Source organism: Bufo gargarizans, chromosome 10 (assembly GCF_014858855.1).
Source record: "Bufo gargarizans isolate SCDJY-AF-19 chromosome 10, ASM1485885v1, whole genome shotgun sequence".
NCBI classification, from domain to species: Eukaryota; Metazoa; Chordata; class Amphibia; order Anura; family Bufonidae; genus Bufo; species Bufo gargarizans.
Genome location: NC_058089.1, coordinates 16,842,725 through 16,868,807, shown reverse-complemented (window position 1 = coordinate 16,868,807; position 26,083 = coordinate 16,842,725). Strand labels below are relative to the sequence as shown.

Sequence of the window (26,083 nt, the reverse complement as noted above, 5' to 3'; positions counted from 1 at the left end):
GCCAGCTACAATACCGCCATAACACTGCCAGCTACAGTACCGCCATAACACTGCCAGCTACAGTACCGCCATAACACTGCCAGCTACAGTACCGCCATAACACTGCCAGCTAGAGTACCACCATAACAGTGCCAGCTACAGTACCGCCATAACACTGCCAGCTAGAGTACAACCATAACAATGCCAGCTACAATACCGCCATAACACTGCCAGCTACAGGACCGCCATAACACTGCCAGCTACAGTACTACCATAACAGTGCCAGCTACAATACCGCCATAACAGTGCCAGCTACAGTACCGCCATAACAGTGCCAGCTACAGTACCGCCATAACACTGCCAGCTAGAGTACCGCCATAACACTGCCAGCTACAGTACCGCCATAACACTGCCAGCTACAGTACCGCCATAGCACTGCCAGCTACAGTACCGCCATAACACTGCCAGCTACAATACCGCCATAACACTGCCAGCTACAATACCGCCATAACACTGCCAGCTACAATACCGCCATAACACTGCCAGCTACAATACCGCCATAACAGTGCCAGCTACAATACCGCCATAACAGTGCCAGCTACAATACCGCTATAACACTGCCAGCTACAATACCGCCATAACAGTGCCAGCTACAATACCGCCATAACAGTGCCAGCTACAATACCGCCATAACACTGCCAGCTACAATACCGCCATAACACTGCCAGCTACAATACCGCCATAACAGTGCCAGCTACAATACCGCCATAACAGTGCCAGCTACAATACCGCCATAACACTGCCAGCTACAATACCGCTATAACACTGCCAGCTACAATACCGCCATAACAGTGCCAGCTACAATACCGCCATAACACTGCCAGCTACAATACCGCTATAACACTGCCAGCTACAGTACCGCCATAACAGTGCCAGCTACAGTACCATCATAACAGTGCCAGCTACAGTACTGCCATAACAGTGCCAGCTAGAGTACCACCATAATAGTACCTGCTAGAGTACCACCATAACAGTGCCAACTACAGTACCACCATAACAGTGCCAACTATGCTACCACCATAATAGTACCTGCTAGAGTACCACCATAACAGTGCCAACTGCAGTACCAACATGAAAGTGCCACCATAACAGTGCCAGCTAGAGTACCACCATAACAGTGCCAACTACAATACACCATTGCAGTGCCAGCTAGAGTACCACCATAACAATGCCAACTATGCTACCACCATAATAGTACCTGCTAGAGTACCACCATAACAGTGCCAACTGCAGTACCAACATGAAAGTGCCACCATAACAGTGCCAGCTAGAGTACCACCATAACAGTGCCAACTACAATACACCATTGCAGTGCCAGGCTACAGTGTCACCATAACCGTGCCAGCTACCTAGGATAGAAACTACCACAGACTGAAGTGACTGCTGCATTCATGACCCCATGATGACCTCTTGTCTGCAGTGGTGTCTGATCAGTGTGTATATACTCACAAGCACTTCCTACTTTGCTCTTGCTATATATATATGCTGTGAATAGTAATGCCTTCTAGTGCAATGTTTTTGTTTTTTTTCAAGTGTAATGTTTTAGTTTAAATGTCAGTTCTTGTTCCCCTGTCCATGGCATCTAGGATTGCTCCAAACAACATTTCATTGTATTGTACATTGTATTACATTGTATTGTACAGTGACAATAAAGGCATCTTATCTTATCTATCTTACCATACCATCATAATGGTGCCAGCTCGAGTACCAACTACGGCTCTCCGAAGATGTTATGGCTACAGTAAATTCTGCAATTCCGTTCCGTAAAATGCGGAATGGAATTGCAGATGTGTGAATGGAGCCTTATCATGCGGACGTTTATGTGGTTTTTAGGCCTCTCATCGATGTCAATAGGAATTTCCACCTGGAATCCACACCAAGAGTGGACATGCTTTTTTACCCGTTATACAGGTCAATGCATGAAAAGAAAAACATCGGCACGGATTTCCCATTGAAAACAATTGGAGGCGGATTGAGAACTAATTTAGCGCAGATTTCGGGGGTGAAAAAGCTACTAAATCCACATAGAAAATTCACCGTGTGAACATGGTCCTACAGCAGGTCCACAAGGGTTGATGCTAAAAAATAGACAAAAATTCACAGCATAATTTACTAGACAAATCCATGTGAAATTTGCTGTGGATTGCTGCTGAGTGTCCCGTAGTAGTGAAAAAGGAAAGAATTCAATTTTTCCTGTGGATCCGCACGGTAATCCATAGCACAGTCAGCAGCACTGGCATTTAATTGTGGATTTCCTCTGTCCCATTTAGTTCAATGGGAAAAATCCACAAGAAATCCATGCTCTTTCCACGACGAGAGCTTGACATGGGTGAGATTAAAAAAAAAAAAAAGAAACAAAAAAAAACTTATCCACTTGCCTTGTACTTAAAGGGAATGTGTCATGTATGAGAAAATGACCTGCTGTTTAAATCACTTTTTTTATGTTTAACATATTTTTTAATTATTTTTTATAATGTTATTTTTAATTTTCCATGTCACTTTTTATATTTAAACTAAAACCAAAAATCCTGCAGTTTTCGCTCTGGCCACTATGTCTAATATTTGGCGCCACTTCTTGGTTTATACAAATCACTTTACTACAGTTAAAGGGGTTATCCAACACTATAAAAATGTCCCCCATATGCCGAGCCCCTCACACTGATTCTACTTACCTGGCTCCCTGCACCGCTCCTGGTCCCCGCACCGCCGCCGCTTCTCCCTGTGCGCGGATGAAAACATCTGGTGTCGGGGAAGGTGGGGGAGGCAGCCAATGGCAGGCGGTGACGGGGACGAGCCTCCCTAGTGTCACCCAGGATGCTAGGGAGGCTCCCCCCGACACCGGATGTTTTTACCCGCGCACGGAGAGAAGCAGCAGCAGTGGTGCGGGGACCAGGAGCGACGCGGAAAGCCGGGTAAGTAGAATCAGTGTGAGGGGCTCGGCATACGGGAGGGGCATTTGTTAGTGTCTCACTTTTAAAATATGTCAAAATATGACTTGTTAGACAATAAAGGGCCTAGTCCAGTTTTATTTTTATTTTTTATTTTCTAGAATTGGAAGTGGATCCAAGAGAAAACATACATTGAAACCATCATCAGACTAGTCTGTGAACTGTCTGAGATGTGCCGCTATTCCACGTAGAGCTTGTTCCTGAGACTTTGGCTAATGTGAAATGTGGAGTTATTTGGAACCACAATTGCATTTTTTTTACATACGGTACCACATTGCGGTGTGAAGATTTGCGTTTACAACACTAGATGGTGCAGTGCCATCACAAATCTTTGTCTTCTGGGAAAAAAAAAACTACCTTCGTCAGTAGTGCATGTCCTCCAGAAATTCAGGAGAGAAAGTAGATATACTCTCCATGAAACTCCCCCACCGCACGTAGGAGGATAAATAGTGAAGGCCATGTTGCGTCTAACTTATCATTAAAATTACAGGATATCTAACAAAATAACAAAAACACTGTTATTAGAAACCAAAGTAATGACCATGTGGAAAAAAAAGTAGTACAAAAAAAGCTAAAAGTACGGGCGGCCATACACATTTCAAAGTTGTCGGCAGACGCAGGGGTGTAGCTATAGGGGAAGAGGCTGCTTAGGGGCCCGAACTCAGAAGGGGCCCACCCAGGAGGAGGACTAAAAGATTTTATTGTCAGGGCCTCCTCAACAGTATTATACAGTTGCACTGTAGGAAATCAACTGAGCGGCTGCCGGGCCTCATCTGAGAGCTCCATCTTGACTAGCCACAAGAGTGGGGGTTGCACGTGAGTTGGGGGATGCAAAGAAGTTTCTGGGGAGGGGAAGGCCCATATACAAATTTGCTGTGGGCCCCGTCATTTCTAGTTACCCCACTCGGTTGGACCTTGGGACAATCACATTTCTAGGCGGCTTGATTTTTGGATACAGTTCCTTCATTCTAAAGAGGTTCTCCACAGATATCTAAAAGCCAGCAATGTCTTGCTGACCAGAGCACACATTAAGATCATGATTTTTTGACAGCCTTTATCTGACCCGCACTTGTGCTAAACTAGAAATGGTTATTGGTGAACCTACAGAGGGGCAGTAGACACACGTCTAAGCAAGAAACTGGTCCTGAAGCATGATACAACCTACTGAGGCTTAAATTCTGAAACTGAGGACGTCTTAAAAGGGTTTTCCATTCTTCGATATGCCACAGGATATGCTTCTGGTCCCTGCCTCCTCTGGTATCTCCTGGGAGATTAGTATAGCAAGACTCCAACCCTGCTAGGTATTCCTAGGTATCGGTAGTCCACTACTGTCCCTAAGTAGTTTGGTACACCCCAATGGATATAGTTTTAGGTATTCCGAAGACAATGGGATCACCCTTATCAGGGTGGGTGTTCTGCTTTTGGTAGGCGCATCCAGGGTGATTTTAAGGATTTGTTTCAATCAACCAGATGGACCACCCAGCTGTATGACTCGATGACCTATATCAACTTTTAGTTACAGCTATGTTTGTTTCATTAAGATATATAAAAAGTCGTAGAAGCCCCCATTGGAATGGCGGCCAGGTAATACTAGATTTCCCCTACAACCAATTAACTAAAGGAGGTACAGACTGATTGACTGGCCTAGTTCTGTCTCCTAATGAGATTCGCCCAGTTGCAAATCCTAATTGTAGCTCCTGTCTTTCCAAGCAGGACTAATTGAATCTTATTTTAATCACATCCAAGTGCATTGTTTGCTATGAGAATGTCTTGTGTTATGTCCACCTAGACCAAACCATGGATAATGGGACACAAGTGCATGAAATCTTGAGGTGTAGCTTAGAATAACATTTGTACTGACTTAGGCCTCGTTCAGACAATCACAATGCAGCTCAGTTGTAACGTCTGCATTATGGCTTCAAGCTCTTGACTTCCGGGATGTCAAGTGAACCGAACTAGTGTTCTCTGGTGATCCAACTTCAGGCCCACTTGAACCTCCAGGGCTCCTGGTCTTGAGGCAAAAATCTTTATGCTAATGATTCTGTAGCCCAGCAGGTGTGGATGCACTGAATGGATTTGGCTTAGGGCTACCCTTAAGGGCATTATCTAAGGGCCCTATACAGGGATCTTATCTTCTCTGCAGGGGAACCACCGGGCTGCTACCTCTTGGACTAGTCTCTGTTCAGTGACAGCTGACCCAGGCTGATTAAAAGACACCGCTGTGTGGCACCATAGGGAACAGGCAGAATCATAGTGGGTGTACGAGTCGTGGTTAGGACAGGCAGAGTTTATTCAATCCGGTAAACAGGTTAAGGGTTCGGATAAGCACCACAGGGTCAGTACAATAAGCAGGAGGAGGTCAGGACATGCGGAACAGGTAAAACACAGTACACAGGCAGAGGTCAGCCACAAAAGATCAGACGGCGCTAAACACATTTTAACGGGGACTAGGCAAGCTAGAAGAAATCATTTTGCTCAGCACACTCAGATTGGAACTGATTAAGATATGCGCGCTAGCCCTTTAGGAGCCAGAGAGGGCGCACGTGTACCCTACAGGTCACAGGACAGCAAGCAGAAAGTGGAGAGCCCTGCCCACCAAGAAGAAGCAGGGAGATGCTGGTGAACACGAACCAATGGCTCTACATCTTCTCCATTACAGTAATCTGAATGAGACCTTACTAAGAGAAGGAAGGCAGAATGCAATTTTTTAAAATTCACATTAGTAATTGTTAATTCAGAAATTCAGTCATTCACATGTCGATATATGTAAGCACAGTACCAGGGAACATGTACTGGAAAAATAGTGAAATGCGTAACACAAGGACACCTTGTCCTGTCTAGAATAATGCACTCTTTCTTCTCTGATCCATAATCCAGGTACAGGGATTGGTGTCCAGTTGTAGCATCTTTGATACCCATCTGTCTTTTTTCGCTCCTTCTAAAAACTCCTGCAGGGTAAGTTGACCTGGAAGAAAACAGGAAAAAATAAAATATTAGTAAACCCTACATTTGGGTTCATATAGCTACCTGAGGTGGACCTGGACCGGGTCGTGTACACAGACATCCAGATTGGTATCACTACCGTAGACCTTAAATTTTTTTTTGTGTATGGGATCTGCCAACAGTCTAATGCATTGGGGCCCTGACAGTTTTATATGGGATCCTCCAGCGATCTAATGCATTGGGGCAAAATGGACACTGAAGATAAAGAACGCGGCACTCACCAAGGTCACGAAATCTTCTTAAAGCTTTATTGCTTGCTTGATAACATGCTGCGCAGGCTGGGGAGCGGGATGGCCACTGTGCGCATCAGCGGTGACGGCCGTTTCGCGCGGAAGTTGCGCTTCTTCAGACCGCCTACGGGTATTGGGGCCCTGCCAGTTGTATATCGGATTTGCCTGCAATCTATTGCATTGGGGCCCTGCCAGTTGTATATGGGATCTGCCAGCAATCTAATGCATTGGGGCCCTGCCAGTTGTATATCGGATTTGCCTGCAATCTATTGCATTGGGGCCCTGCCAGTTGTATATCGGATTTGCCTGCAATCTATTGCATTGGGGCCCTGCCAGTTGTATATCGGATTTGCCTGCAATCTATTGCATTGGGGCCCTGCCAGTTGTATATCGGATTTGCCTGCAATCTATTGCATTGGGGCCCTGCCAGTTGTATATCGGATTTGCCTGCAATCTATTGCATTGGGGCCCTGCCAGTTGTATATTGGATCTGCCAACAATCTAATAAATTTGAACCTTGTCAGTTGTATATGGGATTTGCCTGCAATCTATTGCATTGGGGCCCTGAACGGCCCGCCATAGTGCCGGTACATGCTGTCACAGAACACCAGTGTGGCAGTGTTTGTTACTATCACCCCACCACGTGCTCTTTGATCTCACTCCTGATGAGTCTTTTGATGAAACGCGTCAAGCTTTTTTAGACGCTGTATGTGGGAGTTCTAGTATCGCCGGGGCAGGTGGTTAGGTCTTTTGAGAGCCTTTTTTGCTGGGTTGGTTATCAGTATTAATTGACCGGATATCCTGGCATTTTGGTATATGGTCAGTCCTCTACGGCTGGTTATGTTCCAGCTACTGTGAGTTACTGGCCACCGGGCTTCTCAGACCTGGTTTATACCACCTACCCAGCTTCCTTGTATATTCGCACCAATTATCTAATCTGAACTACCAGTCCCAGTTGGTATTGCAGGCAATACTGCTTACCCGTGTTTCTCCGAAAATAAGACATCCCCTGAAAAAAGGACTTGATAATAAGGCCCCTCGGAATATAAGGCCCCCGAAGCTACCGTAATGCGTCTGACTCCTCCTGACTGGCAGCTCACTGATTGGCTGCAGCGCAGCCAGAGCTGTTCAGGCAGTGCGAGGTCTCTTTAAATCAGAGAGCCAGCGCCACCGCCAGGACAAGCTGCTGCCCGCTCCGCCCTGCCGGAGTCTGGCTGACTCACAATTAGACAGTGAGTGAGTCGTGCCGGGCAGAAGTCGGGCACATTGTGTGGAATCTGCCGGCACGGACACACAGGGGTGGGATGTCTGGTGAAAGTGGGAGGGGGGAGAGACTAAATAATTCACTGTCCACTGGCACAGGGGAGGGGGATCACTTAAAATGACACCGGAGGATCAGAGGGGGGAATCAAAATGACATAAGAGGATCAGAAGGGGGTACTAAAATGGTAATTCCCCCCTCTGATTCTCCTGTGCCATTTTGATTCCCCCTTCTGATCCCCCTGTGTCATGGAAAAATAGGACATCCCTGAAAATAAGACCTAGCGCATCTTTGGGAGCAACATTTTTATATAAGACACTGTCTTATTTTCGGGGAAACAGGGTAGTTGTGCCATTTTTTTCTTAATTATGTTAGTTGTAATAATCGTGATACATTTCCCCCGTTTTTAATCACGTGTTAATAAAGTTTATTCCTTTTAGCGCCTCCACTCTATCCGTGAATTGTATATGGGATCTGCCAGCAATCTAATGCATTGGGGCCCTGACAGTTGTATATGAGATTTGCCAGCAATCTATTGCATTGGGGATCTGCCAGCAATCTAATGCATTGGGGCCCTGCTAGTTGTAACTCGGATTTGCCTGCAATCTATTGCATTGGGGCCCTGACAGTTGTATATGGGATCTGCCAGCAATCTCTCACGGCTGTGTCATGGTCTGGTGGTAGTGAACCGTGACACTTTAGCCGGGCATGCTTGTTGCCAGTGGCAATGTGTAGTTTTTAGCATGTTTACACACTTCCCCTTTAAGGTTGTTGTTCCTTCCCATTCTGGTGGGTATGCGGTTACAATGTGGGCAAGCTGGAGCTGGGTGTGGGCTCTTATAGTACTTGGGCTTGGAGCCTGAGGTTAGTGGGACTTCAGCTTCGTGTGGAGCTGGAGTTATGCTGCCATCCTGGACCTTACCATCTGTCCAGTTTGAGGGCCACCTTGTTGGGCATAGATTGTCATCCCTTATGTATCCTCCATGCTCCCTACCTTACCTGTGTTGATGTTTGGTGTCGGTTTATGTTCAGGGTGTGGTGTACATCTTGTTGTAGTTTCATGTCTGGTCTTTTGGTATTGTTCATCCAGCATGTATGCAAGGCGTTTCCCTGTGTGTTGTGCCTCCGGTGAGGGGGCTCCTGGGTTCCTCGGAGGGGAAACCGCTTTGACCACCTGCCTGCGGAAGTTGGCTCCAGGGTTTCCAGGAGGGGGAACCACTAGTCAGTAGCAGTTGTTGTTTCATCCAGTTGTTGTGGCAGGTAAGTGCTGTTGTTCCAGTGTGTGTTGTTTGCGCTGGGTGATAACCTGCCAATCGGGTTTATGCTACTGTCTGCTCCTTTCTTGTTGCTAGGCCTGCTGGAGACTCTGGGTTATCTGTGTCGTGGATGAACAGATTGTCTCCTAGTCCTGAAATTATTACCAGGGATCTCTAGGGTTAGTAGGGCCCGAGGTTCCAGGTATGAGCCCTCCCCTGACAGTTTTGTATAGGATCTTCCAGCAATCTATTGCATTGGGACCCTGCCAGTTGTATATGGAATCTGCCAGCAATCTAATACATTTGGACACTGTCAGTTGTATATGGGATCTGCCAGAAATCTAATGCATTGGGGCCCTGCTAGTTGTTTATGGGATCTGCCAGCAATCTAATGCATTGGCGCCCTGCCAGTTGTATATGGGATCTGCCAGCAATCTAATGCATTGGGGCCCCGCAGTTGTATATAAGAACTGCCAGCAATCTAATGCATATGAGCCCTGCCAGTTGTATATCGGATTTGCCAGCAATCTAATGCATTGGGGCCTGCCAGTTGTATATGGGATCTGCCAGCAATCTAATGCATTGGGGCTGTGCCAGTTGTGTATGGGATCTGCCAGCAATCTAATGTATTGGGGCCCTGCCAGTTGTGTATCGGATCTGCTAGTAATCTAATGCATTGGGGCCCTGCCATTTGTATATCGGATTTTGCTGCAATCTATTGCATTGAGGCCCTGCCAGTTGTGTATGGGATCTGCTAGCAATCTAATGCATTGGGGCCCTACCAGTTGTATATGAGATCTGCCAGCAATCTAATGCATTGGGGCCCTGCCAGTTGTATATGAGATCTGCCAACAATCTATTGCATTGGGGCCCTGCCAGTTGTATATCAGATCTGCCAGCAATCTAATAAATTTGGACACTATCAGTTGTATATGGGATCTGCCAGCAATCTAATGCATTGGGGCCCTGCCAGTTGTATATAGGATCTGCCAGCAATCTAATGCATTGGGGGGCCCTGCCAGTTTTGTATGGGATCTTCCAGCAATCTAATGCATTGGGGCCCTGCCAGTTGTATATGGAATCTGCCAGCAATCTAATGCATTGGGGCCCTGCCAGTTGTATATTAGATCTGCCAGCAATCTAATGCATTGGGGCCCTGCCAGTTGTATATGGGATCTGCCAGCAATCTAATGCATTGGGGCCCTGCCAGTTGTATATGAGATCTGCCAGCAATCTAATGAATTGGGGCCCTGCCAGTTGTATATGGGATCTGCCAGCAATCTAATGCATTGGGGCCCTGCCAGTTGTATATGAGATCTGCCAGCAATCTAATGAATTGGGGCCCTGCCAGTTGTATATGGGATCTGCCAGCAATCTAATGCATTGGGGCCCTGCCAGTTGTATATGGGATCTGCCAGCAATCTAATGCATTGGGGCCCTGCCAGTTGGCTCTGCAGTGTCTGCCACTGAAACCCCTTTCTCATAGATAAGTGCTAGAAAAGTCTGGCGGACACTTATATACCATATTTGCAAACGTGCACGTTAATGGGGGAATGGGTGATGAGCTGGTAAATGGTCATTTTAGTGGACAGCTATGTTTGTATGGGCATCTTGATGGGGTTGTAAGCATTTTATTTCTAGAAACAGCGCCGCGCTTGGGATGTGCCTGGTATTTCTGCAAAGCCCCATTCTAGTGAGATGCAGTACCAGGCACAGCCTATGGATACGAGTGCTGCCGTTTCTGGAAAGAGTGAATATAGGCTTTGTATTTCTAATCTCATGTAACCCTTTAACATTCTAGTGCTTTCTGAAATCCAACTTTATTCCTCTCACATTCCAGAGGCAGACATAGTAGGTGTCACCGTCTCCGATCGTTCACATCTTGAGTCACAGGAACATGATTGGCTTTTATGGAGCTAGGTGAGGACTTTAGTCAGATAAAGGTATTTAGACATTTTTGTTATCAGAACCACATCACAAGGTGTAATGACTGCAAATGTTTACAGATACCACGGTAATAAATCATGATGACCTACGGGATGGCAGTGTAATCCTACAGTAAGGCCGCAGTTTAACCTTTGGTTTATGGCCTCATGCACACGACCGTATTTTGTTTCCGTGTCCGTTCCGTTTTTTTTGCGGATAGGATGCAGACACAATGGGTCCGCAAAAAACGCGGACAGCACACCGTGTGCTGTCCGCATCAGTATGTCCGTTCCGTTGCTCCACAAAAAAAATAGTGCACGTCCTATTTTTTTCTAGTTTGCGGACAAGGATAGGCATTATTACAATGGCTCTGCTAATAAAAAGGATGCCATACGGAACGTCACGCCTTTTTTTTGCGGATCCGCAGTTTGCGGACCACAAAAGACATACGGTCGTGTGCATGTAGCCTTATGCAGTTAATAGTTTGCACTGGCTTCCCAGACAGTGATCTGCAGTGCCGCGGTCACACCATATTGCACTCACCATCTCCATTTTCGTCCACCAGATGGAAGATCCTATTGCACACGTCCTCAGGGCTCAGCAGTTGGGCATCTCCTTCCTTTGTCCAGTCCTTCTTAATACTATAAACAGACTAAAATAAATGGCATACGTTGGTCTTCCAGCCATGGATGCACAGGGAAAGCATACCACAGAGACAGGACATGCTTTTGCAGAAATGGGCCCCAGTCCCAGTTGGTCCATCCCACTTGTGACAAGAAATTGAGCAGGACTCCCCCTTTTGCAGAGAAACTGCAGTTAGCAAATAAGGTGGTGGAAATTTTTACCAACAGAGATGGTAAGGGGCTGGAGGGAAAAACAAACAGCAGGCCATTCAGTGGCAAAACCCAGAAACATATCGGGGACCCATTTTAATCTTTGTTGTGGGACTCCTTTTTTTTGCATGCAACTGCATTTTAAGGTGTGCATTCATACAACAGTGTCCTTTTGCAGACTACAAACCACAGATCCACAAAACACGGATGCCAGCTGTGTGCACCCAGCATTGTGATGCGGACCCATTGACTTCAAAGGGTCCACAATCCGCATGTTGCTGGCAAAGATAGGACATGTGCACTCTAAGTCCTAGATGCAGTTTTATGGTTGTCAGTACCCCATATAACCCATGGGCACGCAGAGGGTCTAGTCCTTCTTTATGAGGACAAAGAAGAAATTAAATAAGAAAGAAATCGTTAATTTCTAACGATAATTTGTTTTCCCTTAGTCCTAACAGCAGCACAGATGGGGTTAACTGCCCCCCGTGGACTGGTAGGACCGGCGGAATTTTAATGAGCCCAAAGATTAAACCAATAAAAGAACTCCAGCTCCCTTAAAGGGAGGGGTTCATCCCCCAGCCCACCGTGTATGTTACAAGAAAAAAAGTACTTTAGGGCGGGAAATTTGTGTGCTGCTGTTAGGACTAAGGGAAAACAAATTATCGTTAGAAATTAACGATTCCCTTACGTCCTACCAGCAGCACAGATGGGGAGATAGCAAGAAGAATTCCCTAGGGAGGGCCCTCATGCTCGGCAGAAGTAAGGACTGTCTGCCCAAAGGCCGAGAACTCCGATATCCTAGCATCGATCCTATAATGGGAGATGAAGGTAGACTCAGAGCTCCAGGAGGCTGCCTTACAGATCAACTCTAAGGGGAGAAGACTTCTTTCCGCAACAGAGGTAGCTACGGCCCTTGTAGAATGGGCCCTCACAAACTCCGGAGGATCTAAGGCTTGGGAAATAAAGGCTTCCCTAATGGCCTCCTTAATCCAGCGACTAATAGTCGTCTTAGACGCTTTCCGGCCTTTTGACTTACCGGCAAACAGGATAAAGAGATTTTCATCCAACCTGAATTCTTTAGATCTATCCACATAGATTTGAAGGCATCTAGCTATGTCCAGTGGATGTCGAACTGGAGCATCAGAGGAGGAGGCAGAGAGCAATACAGGTAGAGAGACTACCTGATTAATATTTTGGAAGGTAGAAACCTTAGGTCTGAAGTAAGGTAGAAATTTCAGAAGGACCCTGTCTTGTAGAAACATGGTATAAGGGTAAGATGCGGAGAAAGCTTGAAGCTCCGAGACTCTTTTGGCCGAAGTTATGGCCAGAAGAAAAACCATCTTAAGAGTTAAAAGTTTAAAACTTGCCTCCTCCAAGGGTTCAAAGGGGGGAGATGCTAGCCCCTTAAGAACAACTGACAAATCCCATTGAGGAACGGGTCTCAGTATTGTAGGCTTCAATCTTTCCGCTCCTTTAAGGAAGCGTTTGATGAGAGGGTCCCGAGAATATGGTCTGTTAAGACAGGCCGAGATGGCAAAAACTTGGACCTTCAGGGTAGAAGGGGAGAGACCTCTGTCTATCCCATCCTGGAGGAACTGTAAGATCGCTGCGAGGGGCGGATCTGCGGACGCCACCTGGTTGGAGCTACACCAAGAGGCGAAGATCCTCATAATCCGAGAGTAGGCCTTTCTGGTAGACTCTGCTCTGGAATGCGATAAAGTTCTCAGGACCGACTCAGAGAGCCCTTCCACTCTGGGAAGGGACTGGTCAACCTCCAGGCTGTCAGGTTGAATCTGTGCAGATCTGGGCAGAGATGCGTGTCCCACGACACCAGGGTCTGCTCCGGGGGGAGTCTCCAATATTGTCCCCGACTCATCTGAATGAGCTGGGTAAACCAGGATCTCCTGGGCCAGAACGGTATGATGGCTATTACCGAGGCCTGATCCTGACGGATTTTCATCAATACCCTCGGGATCATGGAAAAAGGAGGGAAGATGTACGCCAGCCTGAACCTCCACGGTATTGTCAGAGCATCTATCGCCAGGGGGTTGTCCTCCCTGTAAAGGGAACAGAACCTCTGTACCTTGGCGTTGAACTTGGTTGCCATGAGATCCACCTCTGGCATCCCCCACCTGAGGATTAACTGTTTGAAGATCTCCGGATGTAATGACCATTCCATGGTCGGTAGGCCACGACTTAGGCGGTCCGTGATGACATTGAGGGAGCCTTTGATGTGAGTGGCGGATAGATGGGATAGGTTCAGCTCTGCCCACCGAAGAATTACCCCAATCTCTAAGAGAAGGGGTACTGATCTTGTGCCCCCTTGCTTGTTTATATAAAGCACGGCAGTCATGTTGTCTGACTGGACTTTCACTGCTTTGCCCCGAATTTGAGGGGCGAAGTGAAGGAGGGCTAGCCGGATAGCACGCATCTCGCGGAGATTTGAGGAAAGATGCCGCTCCTGAGGAGACCAGGACCCCCGAACTGGGGACCCGTCTAGATGAGCGCCCCAGCCTACAAGGGACGCGTCCGTGGTCAATATGAGCCAAGCTGGTTGGGTCATAGACCTCCCTTCTGGTAGATGAAACCACCATCTGAGGGAATTCCGGGATTGATTGGATAGGGAGCACAGGGAATCTAGCCCCTTGGGGCTGCCGTTCCACTTGCTTAAGACCTCCGATTGAAGGGGTCGGAGGTGCCATAAAGCCCAAGGGACTGCATCTGCAGCCGCTGACATGAGCCCCACCATCTTCATGAGGGTCCGTATGGAGACCCGTCGTGGTACGTAGAGGAACCTTGCTAGGTCCTGAATCCGCATTCTTCTTTCTGGTGTCAACCGGAGGGACATCTGTAAAGAGTCGACTATGAATCCTAGATAGTGGATAGAAGTCGAAGGGCTCACGTTCGACTTCGACCAGTTGACCATCCAGCCTAGGCGGAGCAGAAAGGATATTGCGACATGAAGTTGGTGGGAAAGTAGAGGGACTGAAGAGGCTAGAAGAAGCCAGTCGTCCAGGTAAGGGACAATGGTCAGACCTTGGAGTCTCAATGCTGCCACTACCGATACTACCACCTTGGTGAAGATCAGGGGGGCAGAAGAGATTCCGAAGGGAAGGGCGGCAAACTGGAAATGTTTTCACACACCTGATATCTGGACCGCGATCCTGAGAAACTTCCGGGAGGAAGGGTGGATCGGGATGTGGAGGTAAGCGTCCTTGAGGTCCAGAGTAGCCATCACATCCCCAGGGTTGAGGAGGTGGCTGACTGACCTTATGGTTTCCATGCGGAACCTGGTCCTTTTTATGAAACGATTGAGAAATCTCAAATCTATAATCATCCGAAGATCTCCCGTTTTTTTGGGTACCAGAAATACCGGGGAATAAATCCCTGAACCCTTCTCCCCTGCCGGTACCTCCTCCAGGGCTCCCTTGGAAAGGTAGTCTTGGATATAGGTTTCCAAGACCCTCTGCCTGGTTGGCAAAAAACTGCGTGTAGCAATGAATCTTCCTGGGGGGGGGAGAAATAAGGTCTATTAGATAGCCGGTGGTTACTATATTTTGGACCCAGGGGTCTCGAATTTCCTGGGCCCACACGTGACTGAAAAAGAAAAGACGCCCCCCCACAGGGAGGTGGGGGAGGGGTACGGGATAATCGAGAGGCGTAACGGTAGGGACAGCAGGGTCTATCCAAGAGCCTCTGAGAGGCCCATAGTCAGGAGGGTTTTGCCTCCCTGGGTTTGCGGGAACGCCTGGAAAATTTTCTAGGCGGTCCCCCCCAATCCTTACGTCCCTGCTGTCCTGAGCGACCTCCGCGGGCTTGTCTTCCCCTGCCTCGAAAGGGCTGCTGGGGAAGGCTCTTCCCTTTCTTGTCTGATAGACCCTCCATAATAGTGTCTAGCTCAGACCCGAAAAGACGGCTAGGTTCAAAGGGGAGCCCACAGAGGTTATATTTGGATGCGTTATCCGCATTCCAAGGCTTGAGCCACAGAGGTCTCCTGGCGGCAGACACCAAAGCCATAGTCTTGGCCGCCAATTTTAATTGGAGTTGGGCTGTGTCACAGAGGAAATCCACCGCTAAGTTGACGGACTTGAAGGCAGCAAGAATATCGTCCCGAGAGACACTCTGGTCAACATCAGTCTGAATTTGGTTCAGCTTAGATCTGAGGAAGGAGGAGACCTCTGTGGCAGCAATAGAGGTTGAGGCCGAGGCTGCGGCCGCTGAATAACCTCTCCTGAGGGTGCACTCTGCCCTCCTGTCTAGAGGGTCCTGCAGGCTAGACCCATCGTCTGCAGGAACCAGAGTGCGCCTGGACAACTTGGCAATCGCCATGTCCACCTTAGGAATGGAACCCCATGATTCCACTAAGGGTATAGCCATAGGAAACATAAGCTTAAACTTCCTAGTAAGGACTGGGCCTTTCTCAGGCTTTTTCCACTCCGTGCGCATCACGGAGAGAAGGGTCTCATCTGCCTTAAAGACCCGCTGGGTCCGGCAGGCGGGATCGGAAGACTCCCCGACGTCAACATCATGGTCCCCCGACCTGATGGACCTTAGAAGCTTCTGGGTCTTTTCCGGTGGAAAGAACCCCGAAGACGTCTCTTCCTCATCCGAGGAAGATGACCCCACAGAAAGGGGCATAGGCCTATCGGTGGGGAGGGGCACCTCCATTGGTGTTTGGGAGGGAACAGGTAGTCTCTCATTAAGGAGACTTACGACCCCTTTAATGGAGTCGTCGACATAAGTCTTAGCCCACTGGTACATGTCCTGCATGGAAGGCTCAGTAGCAGTGGCGGAACGACAGCTGTTGCATCTGGAAAATGGGCAGCTGTCCTCAAGAGGCGTATTGCAGTCATAGCAAGCCAGGTGTTTCCTCTTGGTGGCTGATTTCCGAAGCTGATCGGGCTCTGCGGGAGAGGCCATAGCTAAAAAGGGAACAAAAAGGAGAGGAATTTAAAACATCATTAAATGGAGAATAAGAAAAAACCCCTCCAGTGTCCTGAGCACGAACCAGAGGAGAGAACAAAATAGCTGAGCAAGAGAGAAAGAGCAGTCTGAGGCAATGTCTCACCAATCAGGAGACTCTGGAGCTAGCTTGTTAAAGCAGCGCAACCAGAGACCGACTGAGGGAATCAGGGAGCTTAAATAGGATAGCTCCGCCCAGGGGAGTGGTAAAGTCAAGGCTAAAAACCTCCTCCTAAGCACAGCTACAAACAAACTCCCTTTGGAAAGAAAAGGGGGGAAAAAAAGGCATAAGCCTATAAGGAAATGTCCCCACATAACACTCATCCCTGCTGCGCCAGAAAAAGAGAAAAAGAACGGCCGGATAACCCCGGCCGCCGACGCCGAGGAAACCGGAAGTGACGCCGAGGCAAGCCGCGTCACTTCCGGTCATGGCGGCGCCCAGCAACAGGAACGCTGCCGGCTATCGCAGGGGAGTGGGAGGACCTGTGAGCACGGAAAACACATGCTACAAGGAGCGCAATATAAGCGCACACAGATAAGTAAAAGAGGGACCGAGAACTAAGTCAGCATGGTCCCAAAAACCCCTGTCTAATAAACCAGGGAAAAAAGGAGAGAACTCGCCAGTCCACCTGTCCGCGAGGACAGAAAAAAACACGGTGGGCTGGGGGATGAACCCCTCCCTTTAAGGGAGCTGGAGTTCTTTTATTGGTTTAATCTTTGGGCTCATTAAAATTCCGCCGGTCCTACCAGTCCACGGGGGGCAGTTAACCCCATCTGTGCTGCTGGTAGGACGTAAGGGAATCTTAATTTTTGGAAGGAAGCTTCACCTATTTAGTATTATTGGAAAGAAACACATTAAATGAGTTGTCCCACCAATTGAATTTATCACAGGTTTGGTGTTAAAATGTACAATCACAGGGGGTGCAACCACTGCGATCTCCACTGATTGTGCAAAGTTGGGTTCCCGTGGCTCCTGTATGAATGGAGCAGTGGCCATACATGTGACATACTGCTCCATTCAATCATGAAAATGGCTTAGTACAGGGCTTGCCCATCTCCGTCAGTCCCATAGACAGTAGCAGTAGTGGGCATGCATGACCACTTCTCCATTTAAATGGGGGCATCAGAATCCCTGTTCTTGTAAATAGTGGTGGTCCTCGCAGTCACCCCTGATTATACATTTATCACTTATCCTGTGGATGGTGGGCTAACCCATTTTGTTTGCTGTCTGTCCTATTCACACCTTCCCACACATTCCCTTATTAAGGAATCTGGATATAGTTAGGGGCGGACTGGAAACTTAAAGTGGCCATAGAGTGGAGATAGAACATGAAACAGCGCCACACAGGTATTTTTTGGATCTCATCCTCTTTACAGACCCAAATGCTTCACCCTTAACCTTCTCCACTCATACTTTCTCTGGCAAAAAACTTGGGGCAAGTTCGCATCACAACGCCAGGTCCTCTCACAGTCCTGACAGACCACCCAGCTTTACCTCCGGGCCTCAAATCTCTCCTAACCTTTCAACCCCTAACTGGGAATTTAACAAGGGTTATAGACCTTCACAACAGTAATGGCCTACGCCCCCTCAATGACTTATCGCATCTTCTACCTCATTCCCCTGGATGTTGGTTTCTATATTTCCAACATAGCAACTTTATTAACTTCCTGGCACTTGCATCGCAGTTATGCATCCCCCTATCAAGCTTCGAAAAACTGTGTTTTGCGGATTTTGCGCCTGGACACGCGATCTCACTTATTTATAATCTACTAAACACTGGGGAGATTGGAGATGGGGCAAATAATGCCCCGCCAACAACCCCTAGGTTTGTTACCACTTGGGAGGAAGAAATGGGCGCCACTCTTACAGTGGAGCACTGGAGTGGATCTCTATTATTTGCTCCTAAGTCATCAGTGTCGTGTAGATTGCAGGAACTTAACTACAAGATACTGACTCGGTGGTATAGGACACCGGTGAAGCTCCACCAGTTTTATCCTTCGGTGCCTGACACCCGTTGGCGTTGTTCGGCGGCAGTTGGTACAATGCTACACGTCTGGTGGGATTGCCCGGGGGTGGCTCCTCTATGGCAAGAGGTATTCACCCTATATAATTCTCTTTACTGGTCTTCTATACATCCCTCACCTACAGTAGCCCTGTTATCTGTTTTTTCTGGCCGGATACAACAGATTAAGAGAGGAGCACTCTTTGTTTTGGCCATGAGACAAATAATACCCCGTAGATGGAGATCAACTGAAAGTCTTCAGAGATTATCTTGGGTATCTGCACTCGATATCCTTGTTTGCATGGAGGAACTCCGAGCAGAAGATCATGACCTAGTATCTGCCTTCACACAGGCTTGGGCTCCTTGGATTCAGTGCCGCAAGTCCTTGATTTTTTCGGATTGTCTGATCAATGGCCTTCCTTCACAGGTCATCTAGATGGTCAGTATCTTTAATAAGGTATATACTCTTACCCATCCTAACCTTGTGTACCTGTCCGGTCTCCCTTGTAAGTCCGTAAGTATGTCTATACCTCCCCTGTTTTTTGTCTGTCTTCACATAACTTGCATTATTGTTTATATGACCTACCTTTTGCACTTTACAACAAATAATAGTGCCGTACGCTTATGTTTCTACTCAGGTTACATTACTGTCTCTACTATACCTGCTCTTGGTATTTCATCATATTAAGCAGCTACATATGCCTATGATACTGCATTATGCCAAGCTTTACTGGTTGAGACATAATGTTTTCATACTTATATCACTCTGTCAAATGTATTTCGAAACTTGTTTAATAAAAAGAGATTGAACCATAAAGTGGCCATAGAAAAAGTGTCTCTATATTGTAGCCGGGTCCAAACTGACAGAAGATCCCTGTAGGGTCTATGGCCAGTCCACCCTCAGATATAGTAGATGCCCCCCTCCGTCTTCTATTCTCAGCATTCAAATCCCCACAATCAGACTTTTATAACATAACCCATGAATATTTCCTATAATTATATCATGAAAAATAATCTCCTTTAGCTCCTGTTTATCCACACAGCCATTGCCGTCCTTATCATATATTTTAAACGACCACTTCAGTTTATGTTCCAGTTTCCCACGAAGAGCGAGATTCAGGGCGGCTACATATTCCAGAAAGTCTATTGTGTTGTCCTGGAAATTAAGAGGATGTGTAATAGAACATCTCACCAAGGGGGACAGCTTAGAATTTCCTTTATAGCCAGTGTAGCAGAAAGCCTTACATTCATAACTCATAATATATGATGCCACAAATATGGATAATTTATTGAATACTCACTGTGGCAGTCATGTAGAGGTAGAGGCCTCTGGAGAGGTAGATTCTGTGGTTTTGAGGGAACTGGGATTCCAGTGCTTTGCAATGAGCCTCTCAGTCTGTTGGGACGTCCATAAGATAACAAATGGATTTCTCTTCGAAAAAATATGTTCTTCTAGAAATGTAAATAACTGATTCAAGTGGTCGGGGAATGAAGTTTCTTAGAAATGTATATGGCTTGTCGAGATACTTTGAAAACATATGATTATCCAGTGATGCATGTCGTCAAGCAAAATACGCTCTGAACTTTTATTAACAGCCAGACAGTGTAAATGTGTTGACATTTTCACTGCCTAACCCTGTAAATCAAAGTGTAGAGGGCGCAGGCCGTCTTCTATTCTCAGCATTCAAATCCCCACAATCAGACTTTTATAACATAACCCATGAATATTTCCTATAATTATATCATGAAAAATGCCCTTTAATTATTCTCAGCTGTGGCTCAGGTCACTTTTTTGACTTTCTGGATTCATGGAGTTGACTTGGAGGTTGATATTTTCTTCCCTACCTGTATAATCTCCTTTAGCTCCTGTTTATCCACACAGCCATTGCCGTCCTTATCATATATTTTAAACGACCACTTCAGTTTATGTTCCAGTTTCCCACGAAGAGCGAGATTCAGGGCGGCTACATATTCCAGAAAGTCTATTGTGTTGTCCTGGAAATTAAGAGGATGTGTAATAGAACATCTCACCAAGGGGGACAGCTTAGAATTTCCTTTATAGCCAGTGTAGCAGAAAGCCTTACATTCATAACTCATAATATATAGAGTGGACCTCTGCTAGGTCAGTACTTCCACAATTATTTTATGAATTAAATATTATAATCTAATATTAGATTGATAGATAGACAGACAGCACTGCAGCTTTTCCAGCTTCTCAGGCTCTGACTTCTAGTGAGTCCCAGCAGCTGCACCTGGCCTGTCATGGGCTAGGAGAAAGTGGTGTACTGGAGTGGGGAGAGAACAGCAGGTCCCACTACCAATCCTACCTGCCATTCCATTAAAAATCCAGCCCTGTAAACAAATTTACAAAAGTCCTCAGCAAACTGCAATTCACTGAGGCAACCCAGCCTTCTCAAATTCCTTTATCTTACCTAGAGACTAGGCGAGATGTACACCCTCTCCAGTACCTTTCCAGACACTGTTTTTATAGATAGATGAGTTTTCCAGGACTGATGGTCTATCCTTTGGATCTACAGTATATCTGATCGGCAGGGGTCCCACCAACCAGCGGTTTTTAGTAGCTCCTGCAACAGAACTACACAGCTCCATCTACTATGTAGTGGCCGTGCCGGGTTACTGCAGCTCTGCTCCCATTCCAGGGAAACCAGGCACAACCGCTAAACAGTGAATGGAGCCTTCGGCTTACGGCTTTGTCTACTGTGCTTTTTTCTGGCACGGGTGGCTGCTGAGAACAGCTGATCGTGGGAGTGATGGACCCCCACCGATCTGATATTCATGACTTATCCAAGAGTTGTACTTAGGAATTCCATCAGGGGGGGCAAATAATGTGTACAGAAAATCACATCGCACATGAAATTATCAGCTTACTTACCCCATTTCGATCAAAAGAAGTGAACATGCGATCCACAAACTGTGAGGCTTCATTGTTTGCCGAAACGCCAAAAAATTGTTTAAACTCGTGGAGATACAAAGCCCCACTAGGACACTCCCTGACATATTTCTTATACATTTCTTGCAGGTCCACTACATCAATTTCATCCTTTGCGCTGCTCTGATTTTGTCCCATTATTTGAATTTCCTAATAGTAATTTTTCCCCGTTGGTCAGCTGTTCCCGGCAGCCATGGTCTCCGCTGGGATTCTTTTATAATAAGCCAACGGCTCCAAGTACATTACACTTATATTGTCTGAATCAAACTGAGAAAATCCTGTTTAATGTGCACATTGGCTGCTTCATTCCATTACCTACCAATAATCCCTTCATCTTCCTGTGTGATCCGAGGACCAAAAAAAGCAACTGCCTTGTAGTAAGTATGTTTTTAACTCAAGGAGATTACAGATACTTTATTATTACCGATGGCAGAATGAAGATGGAAGCTTATGGGCTTTAAAAGGCATTTGTAAAAAAGACATCTGTCAGGACAGAAATAATTGATTATATCATATAACGGTATCAGTCACAGGGTGGGATGTATTAGGCAGAAAGCGAGTCAGTTCTTCAGGTTGTTCGGTTGGAAGTCGGAAATAGTGTAAGGATCTGAGCGACTCAAGAGACAACTGGATAGGAGCATCTCCAAAATGTCAGCTCTTGGAAGGTGTTCCCAGTATATGGTAGTTAGTGTCTACTAAAAGTGATCCAAAGAAGGACAACCAGATATAGGTGATATAGGATCATGGATGCCCAAGGTTCATTGGTTAGTGTAGGGAGTGAAGCCGAGCCTGGGTGAACCGATCCCACAGAAGATATTGAATGTAATGTGTGGCCATTGGTTGGAGACAAGGGTGGCATCTGAAGCCCATATAATACAGTAGGTTGGCCACGACTGCAATAGATGATTTGCTTATATATTTGGTGGAGTTGTCTTTCAAGTATTGACATTATGATGCCACAAATATGGATAATTTATTGAATACTCACTGTGGCAGTCATGTAGAGGTAGAGGCCTCTGGAGAGGTAGATTCTGTGGTTTTGAGGGAACTGGGATTCCAGTGCTTTGCAATGAGCCTCTCAGTCTGTTGGGACGTCCATAAGATAACAAATGGATTTCTCTTCGAAAAAATATGTTCTTCTAGAAATGTAAATAACTGATTCAAGTGGTCGGGGAATGAAGTTTCTTAGAAATGTATATGGCTTGTCGAGATACTTTGAAAACATATGATTATCCAGTGATGCATGTCGTCAAGCAAAATACGCTCTGGACTTTTATTAACAGCCAGACAGTGTAAATGTGTTGACATTTTCACTGCCTAACCCTGTAAATCAAAGTGTAGAGGGCGCGGCCGTTGCAGAGAGAGCGGAGCCTCTAGGTGTAATGGTAACGCCCCCGTTGCTCCTAGAGGCTCATTTGCATATATTAAAACATCATGTGTCTCAGCAATGCGGGCACATATGAACATGGGACCAACACAGATGCCTTCATCCAGTGGCGGAACTAGAAATGAGTGGGCCCCACTGCAAATTTTTGAATGGGGCCCTCAAGCAACTTCTTCGTAACCCTCTCGTCTTGTGCATCCCCCAACTCCTGTAGCTAGTCAAGATCACTCTCTCAGACCAGGCCTAACAGCTGTTCTGTCCATTTCCTACAAGTAGATACTATATATACCGTATACTGTCACTGTATAATACTGTTCAGGGGTGAGCCCCTTCTGAGTTCAGGCGCCATTGCAGACACTTTCACTGTTTCCACTTTAGCGACGTCCCTGCCTTCAGCTGCCAAGTGCACATGCAACAGGTCCGCCTGTTTTATAGGTACTAATCTTCTGACTGATGCCCTTTAAAAGGGGAAATCCAGCCAGTGACCTTCAGGCATGTCATAGCTGTAAGACATTGGATTCCGAGCTTGGGCCACCACATATTTCAAGAACAAAGGTGCTATAAATAATGACTGAAGCTCTTAGGCATCACTGAGAGCTTCAATTAACTGTAAATCTGTGACATAATAGGGTAATGATAAATGCTATTGAATGGCCTTTTGGAGAATTTCAGTAATTGAGTGGTGCCAAAAGGGTCCGCGTGCACCTAGCTCAGACTCCTCAGATGTGGCCTACTGACTCCTTTTTATGTGACATTTTAGAAGATGGTTTGTATTTCCATTTTGAATGGACCTCAGTGTCTTGGGCCATCTACTGTATGTGATTGGGACTGAGTCAAAGGGGCAAAGGTGCACCAGCAAGATCTATGGCCCCTTCATTTTGCTTGTTAGAGGGTTTCCTTGGAGTTGGACCCCCACCAATTACAGAATGATGATCCATCCTAAGTTGTTATGAGAACAAGTCACACACACACTACTTTGATAGAATCAGCTCATTAACCTTGGATCGCTAATCTTCTTCACCTACTTGGCAGCATTTGATAAGCTTAGCCCATTACTCTGATGAATCTAGAATTCCAAAGAACAGATTGTAGCCATGGTTTATGTATACATGTTGGCTTCAAATTTTAATGGAAGTATATATTTAGAATAAGTTGGATGCAAGTGGCATACGGCTGGTGGACATCATAGAGAGGGGTTCGACCACTCAAGACCCTCTTTCAGGAGCTAGAGCTCGTTCTGGTGGACTTGAGCTCTCTATGTATTACCTAGACAGCCATTCACAAACAGTGGAAATGCCTGGCCAGAAACAGACTGACAATATCAGCCATTGATGAGGTTGGAAGCGTCAGTATAAAAGGGGTTGTCTCTGATGAGACAATCCCTTGAAATGGGATATCTGAGTTGGACAACCCATTATAAAATGCCTTATTATGGAACGTTTGTAGAATACAGGGAAACAGGCACCTGCTAGGAAGACTAAAGGACTCTCTCTGCCCCAGAGGCCCACCTGCATCCATTGAAATCAGTGCACTGGGCAAGGGGTCTACTACAACATGAGTGGCTGTGAAATTTCAGGATTTCTGTGGAGCTCTATCTTACACTAATGGCTGAACTGTTTTGTAATCCATAGAAGAAAATATAGGATTGCAAACAGCTGCATAGGCAATAGCAGCCAGCCGTGGTGCCTAGGGGGGGCCCAAAGAATCCTCATAAGAAGACATCAGTATTATAAATTACACATGTTAGATGGGGGCTTTGTTGCAAATTTTCCATTTGGGCCTAAAAGTTTCAAGTTGCTTTGCTTTAGCACAAAAGATTAAGATCATTACTTTTAGTCGATGGCTACACTAGTCCTGAAATTCTTCATAATTGACTTGTTGGGTGGGCCCGCTTGATGCATCCCGAGGTGGGTGTTTCTGAAACACAAGGAGTGGCATGTTTTCTTCTAATTACCGTACATCACATTTCATCTTAGCATTCAGCAGCGGCTGCGTTCACATCGACTTATGCGGTAACTGTACAGGTCTTAACAAGTCAATGTGCCACTAGGAGTCTGATGGAGCGTTGTCCTGAACCATAGCGGTGATGAAATGAAGGCTTATACTTAGTGATATCTTGAAGAATGACTACCTTCTGGGACAAGCCAAAATTTCATATGGTCGAGACTTTCACACCTAATTATCCAGTGACATGGGCATGGGTTCTATTGCATGACATTAAGACTTGGACAATGCTGATGTTATTGAAGTGTTGGCAGGTCAGTGCCTGTCTGGGGGTTGGAAAAGCCAGAAAACATGATACCATCTGAAAGCAAGTAAAGAGCCAGCCCAAGTGCTAATATGATTGAGAAGCTGGACACACATATCTAAATAACATTCCACCGATTTCAGTAAGACAAGGCCAACCATCTAATGTGTATGGAGGACTCTAAACTTTCCCCCAACGGCAGCATTAGCATGAAAAAGTAAGGCAACTGGATCCAGTAGAAGCCCCTTGAGATACTTGTGTCTTCACCATGTTATGACACTTGTGATATACAGTACACTGCAAAGAACAAAGTCTACAAGATTTACATTACACTTTCTACAAAAAGTTAACTAAAGTTAATCATTTATGGCTTGAAGAATTTCTGTCACCTGTTATCCTGGCTGGACAAGGAGTGTGGGGGGGGGGGGGGGAATGTCTTTGGTGAGAAGTTTTGGAAGCTGGGCCTTATTAAGGAGCACAGGGGTACGGATTTTCACAGGACATTTTGTAACGTTAAATACATTTTCTAGACACAAAAATAAGGGTGGTTTTTCGTGGCTCAATGTGAGGCCATGACAAGTGCTGATTGACAGTCATTTAAAGGGGCTTTATTTGGACAGATGCAGACTGCATGGGGGACAAGTAACAGGTAGCCCTTAGGATACCGGAGGTTTTTTAGTTTTTGCGTTTTCATTTTTCTTCCCCATCTTCCTTGAGCCATAACTTTTTTATATTTCCGTTCACATAGCTGTATGAGGGCTTATTTTTTGCGGGACAAGTTGTACATTCCAATGCCACCATTAATTATGGCATACAATGTAGTGGAAGCAGTAAAAAAAATTAATCCAAATGGGGTGGAATAAGAAAATAAAATGCAATTCCTCCACCGTTTTACCGGTTTTGTTTGCACAGCGTTTTATTTCTGGCAAAACTGACCCATGCCCTTTATTCTCTAGGTCTGTACAATTACAACGGTACCCCATATGTATAGGTTTTGTATGTCTAAATAGTGTAAAAGTACATTTAACCCCTTAAGGACA

General features: G+C 46.2%; 1 protein-coding gene across 1 annotated transcript; it reads right to left on the bottom strand.

Annotated features, from left to right (window-relative positions):
- Nucleotides 1–5,824: 5,824 nt before the first annotated feature.
- Nucleotides 5,825–21,549, bottom strand: LOC122920987 (guanylyl cyclase-activating protein 2-like). The gene is made up of 4 exons (XM_044270851.1): nt 21,355–21,549; nt 20,307–20,456; nt 11,207–11,315; nt 5,825–5,952 (listed from the first exon to the last, which is right to left on the bottom strand). Exons 1-4 carry the CDS (start codon nt 21,547–21,549, stop codon nt 5,825–5,827), a joined length of 582 nt encoding a protein of 193 aa, XP_044126786.1.
- Between the last annotated feature and the right edge of the window lie 4,534 nt (nt 21,550–26,083).